This window comes from Carlito syrichta, unplaced genomic scaffold (genome assembly GCF_000164805.1).
Source record: "Carlito syrichta isolate Samal-C Ts95f unplaced genomic scaffold, Tarsius_syrichta-2.0.1 Scaffold304598, whole genome shotgun sequence".
In the NCBI taxonomy this organism is placed as follows: Eukaryota; Metazoa; Chordata; class Mammalia; order Primates; family Tarsiidae; genus Carlito; species Carlito syrichta.
The window spans coordinates 390,252-395,224 of record NW_007248694.1 but is presented as its reverse complement, the minus strand read 5'-3'; the positions used below and the strand labels follow the sequence as shown (position 1 = coordinate 395,224).

Sequence of the window (4,973 nt, the reverse complement as noted above, 5' to 3'; positions counted from 1 at the left end):
CTCCAGCCTGGGCGACAGAGTGAGACTCCAACTCAAAAAAAAAAATAAATAAATAAAATTTTAAAAATTACTCTTTTTTTCAAGATTTTAATGTGGAAATAATTTCAAGTTTATAAAAAGTTGAAAAAAATAAAATACTACAAGGAACTTAATACCCTTTACCCAGATTTACCTTGTTACCATTCTACCCCATTTACTTTATCATTTTCTCTCTCTCTACATGTATGTATATATGTATACATACATACATACACACACACACACACACACATATAAATGTAGATACATAAATTTTTCTGAATAATTTATGAGTGAGTTGCATACTTCATAGCCCTTAAAAGTTCAGTGTTTATTTCCAAAGACTAGGGCTATTCACTTACTGACCTAGTAACTTTCGATTTCATAGCTGAATAGTTGAAATGGTGGTAGTGAAACCAGGACCCATAACATCAGAAATTTGCTCAACTTTCAGTCTTGAAACATCCAAGTGTGCTAAAACAACCTCTCTTCTTCTTTTTGCAGATAGCATAGAAGCCAATGTGGAAAGCTCAGAGGTGCATGTTGAAAGAGCCACTGATCAGTTACAGCGGGCTGCTTACTATCAGGTAAAACCAGGTACCAAGGAAAGTCACTGTGCTGCAGACTTTATGGGCCATCAGAGTATACTGACATATTGAGAACAGCTGCTACCTTTTGCTCGGGCTGGAGGAAAGTAGTCATTATTATAGTCCCAGTTTCATTTTTTGTATTTTCCATTGCAGATAGATCTACAAAAAGTCATAAACCTGTTAGAAGCCTCTACTGCAAAGCTAACCCCATAAGCTAGCATACCTAATCTGTTTTGTTTTGTTTTGCTTTGTTTTGTTTGAGTAGGAATCTTACTCAGTCACCCAGGCTGGAGTTCAGTGCACTCTCATGGCCACTGCAGCCTCGACCTACTGGACTCAGGTGATCCTTCCACCTCAGCCTTCCAAGTAGTTGGAACCACAGGCACGTGCCACTATGCCTGGCTAATTTTTTTGATTTATTGTAGATATGCGTCTTGCCAAGTTGCCCAGGCTGATCTCAAACTCCTGGGCTCAGGCAACCCTCTCACTGCCACCTACCAAAGTGCTGGGATTACAGGTGTGAGTTACCACTCCTGGCCTACTTGGTATTTTTCTATTCTAGCAGACAATACAGTCCCATTTTCTTCCTCCCACATTAATAATATGTAATTTAAGCCAGGCTTGGTGTCTCAGCCTGTAATCCTGCGCTTTGGGAGGCTGAGGTGAGTGGATTGCCTAAGCCCGCGGGTTCGAGACCCGCCTGGGCAACTTGGCGGAACCTCATCTCTACAATAAATGAAAAATTAGCCGGGTGTGGTAGCGTGCGCCTGTAGTTGGAAGGCTGAGGCGGAAGGATCGCCGGAGCCCAGCAGGTTGAGGCTGCGGTGGCCGGCAGCGTGCCACTGCACTCCAATCTGGGTGACGGAGTGAGATTCCAACTCAAAAAAAATAAAAATAAAAAATAATATGTAATTTATTGTCCAATTATTCAAAGATGATTTGGAACGACGCACTTGTGATTCCTGAAAACCACTTCTCAACTGATCAGTCAGATGGGACCGATTCCAAGTGGGACATAGATTTTTCATTATTTTTTAATGGAAAACTTCAAGGAAACATACACGTTTGAAAAATTTGCACTTGCATAAGTTTGTCTTGTATAATCTCCAGCAATTTATGTCCCCTGGGAAGGGACATCTGAGTAGTTTGCTAGATTTATGATGTCCCTTCAGGGGGGACATCTGAGTGCAAAGGGTAAGTAAATTATATACATCCACTCAATGTTGTATTATATGGGAGTTAAGAGATGTTTATGAAGAGTTTATAATAACCCAAATATTTATGCTAAACATTGAGAAAAACATCAAACATCATACAGTACGATCTCAACTATGTCATACTAACAATATACATAGATAAAAGATCAGGAGACACAATCCAAATGTTGACAGTTTTATCTGCGTGTGATTATTTCTCTTTCAGCTTGACTACTTTTTAGAAAAATGAACATAAAATTTAATAATCCATATAAACTGTCACTAACATACACATACATAAATTACTTTATTGTGAATAATACCTATAGTAGCTTATCTCCTTTGCAAAACTATATTTGGGGACATGGAATTAAAACTTGCACTACTACCTAGTACCAGGGACTGTTGAGATTTTTGGGCTGTTTGAGATTTTTTGTACATGGAGTTAATTTTGAATTACATAAACTTGAGGCAAATTTATGAAGCACTCTTGGGGTCTTAGATATACAGAATTTTACTTGTTTCATGAGTGTCTTGTTTACATATTTCTTTCCTCAGAAAAAATCTCGTAAGAAGATGTGTATCCTGGTGCTTGTCCTGTCAGTGATTATTTTAATCTTGGGACTTATTATCTGGCTAGTTTATAAAACGAAGTGATTACCTCAGAGACTTCTCCCGCTGAGCTGTTTTCAAGGGCAAGTGCTTGTTGGAGTCTTACCAGAACAAACTGATCACAAGAAGAGAGCATACACCAGAATGTCCTGTAATAATTTAGTTAGAAACTAACTACTAACTAGTCCTTGGAATTAGTGACCTATGGAGACAGTATTTATCAACTTATTGATTTTATTGATTTCACAAATTAGGAATTAACCTATGTGGATTTTGCTTTCTCTTATATTCTGATTGCCCTTCATCTCTACTGTTTACTGAAAATTCTAGATATTCTTGATATTCTAGATATTCCATTCTAGATATTCTTGTTTTGACAGGTGACACTACAGCTCGTAACATTGTCTTTTATGTATGTACAAAATTTACCTTTTTATTAGCAACTGAGATAGAATTACTTACTGGCACCCAGCATATTAGAATCTGTCAGAAGCTGTATAATAGGCCAGCAGTTTTTATTATTTAACATTTTAATTTAAATTTATAAGAAGCCTATTTCCTATGTGTTTTGAAAGATTTTGGCACTATATTTAATTGGAAAGTAAGAAATTGCACATGTGATCCAGATTAAATGAGAAGTATCTATTTGAGCTGACCAGTTGCTGGGGGTACATGTTACTAATCTGGGTTTAAAGTTTACTTTATTATTGCTAGTGGCATCCACAGCAGTTCATCCTCATACATACTAAGCCATCTTGTCACTTTTTAAAGAGTTTAATTTAATTAACATTAGTACACTCTATGGGGTCCCTCTCCCACCTATCTGCTTAGAAAGGGAGAATTAGACATAGCATGCTTTTGAAAAGCAAATAGGAATTGTTCAAAATGATTTAATCTTTTTATTGTTATTCACTTGTGGTTTTACATTCCTGGTGAATGATGAGAGTTGCTGTCAAAAGGCTGCCCCCTACCCTATAAGGGTTGCTGGGCATTTGATGGCGGGAAGATTTTAAAAGAGACTGAAATTGGCTTAAAACATAGTCCTATGAGCTTGGGGATAAAGCAAAGAAAATATTCATTTTTGTAAATAATACTGGTTTGGAACAGTGATGTTAGACTTACCCTAATTTATGAACAAGAGATTAATCTCTCCATGCATAGTTTTAGACCAAAAAAAGTTTCAATAAAATTGCTGTCTTGTAATATAAATGTTGTCCACTTCCCTTTTTCACAGACCTAGAATAGTTAAAGGGAATATAGTTGTTTAGGTTCTCACCTAAAGGTGAACTGGGCCAACAACTTCGGTTCATCCCTCAGTAAATTTGAGGATTTAGCTACCTTGGGTATATTTATATTAATCTCTTGCATTCCCCTTAATGTTACTTAATCTTCTAAATCAAACAAATGTGAACAGTAGGGAAACAAGCACCCACATGCATATGTTTCTTTGCACTTAATAAACATTTTTAAAACTTTTGTAGTAAGTTCTTATGAGTTAACATCCTAATGAAGTAGGTAACAGGTAATGTGCTGTTATGAGAAAAATTGAGAGTTGCAAGAAGACTGGAGACCAGGTGAGGGTTGGTTTTGGGGGTGGAATATATGTTGCTGCCTTTCCTTGAAAAACAGGATAGAGCTGTTGGGGTGGCACAGTGGCCCAACCAGCAGCTTCAGAGATAATTCCTTGATTCTATAATTGTCCTATTAGCTCCAAATTATAGTTGAGCTTAGATACAGCATATGTAACATTTCAGGAAAGAAAGTCTTGGTCATGAGAAACTATTTACATTTGGTTAAAATAAAGTGACTGTAAAATAAAAGGTCTGTTCTATAATATTATGTTATCTGGTGGTGGTCGTAATGATGGTCATGGGGAGCAAATATGAACTTGGCCTAGAATTTGAGTGGCCAAGAATTTGTGGTAGTTGCCAAAGAGTTTCTACTATATAGTCCTAAGAAACGTATGCACAAGCAGGGTGCAGTGTCTCATACTTATAATCCCAGTACACTGGGAGGCTAAGGCAGGAGAACTGCTTGAACCAAGGAATTGAAGACCAGTCAGGGCAACATAGTAAGACCTTGTCTCTACAAAAAAATAGAGAAAGTAGCTGGGTGTGGTGACACTTACCTATTGTGTTCCTACCCAGAAGAGGTGAAAGAATTGCCTGAACCCAGGAGGTCAAGGCTGAGGTGAGCCATGATCGTGCCATTGCAGTACAGCCTGGGTGACAGAGTGAGACTCCACCTCAAAAAAAAAAAAAGTTTCTAACGGGAAGCCATAGTTAAGAATTGATGTTCTAGACAATGATGCTTCCAATGATAATCAAGGCATAGATAAAGAGGCTGATCGTGGTGGCTCATGCCTATAATCCCAGCACTTTGGAAGGCCGAGATGAGAAGGTTGCCTGAGCCTATGGGTTCGAGACCAGCCTGGGTAATTTGGCAAGATGTCGTCTCTAAAATAAATTAAAAAATTAGCCGGTGTGGTGGCATGTGCCTGTAGTTCCAGCTACTTGAAGACTGAGGCAGAAGGATTGAGGTTGCAGTGGGCGTGAGC

General features: G+C 38.0%; 1 protein-coding gene across 1 annotated transcript in view; it reads left to right on the top strand.

Moving 5' to 3' along the window:
- The window catches only part of STX12 (syntaxin 12), a 44,039-nt gene extending 39,787 nt beyond the window's left edge, over positions 1-4,252 (top strand). The window contains exons 8-9 of the mRNA XM_008060329.1: positions 523-605; positions 2,363-4,252. Coding sequence (XP_008058520.1) covers positions 523-605; positions 2,363-2,461 — 182 coding nt within the window. The 3' untranslated portion in view covers positions 2,462-4,252. The remainder of the gene's footprint in view (positions 1-522; positions 606-2,362) is intronic.
- Positions 4,253-4,973: the final 721 nt, after the last annotated feature.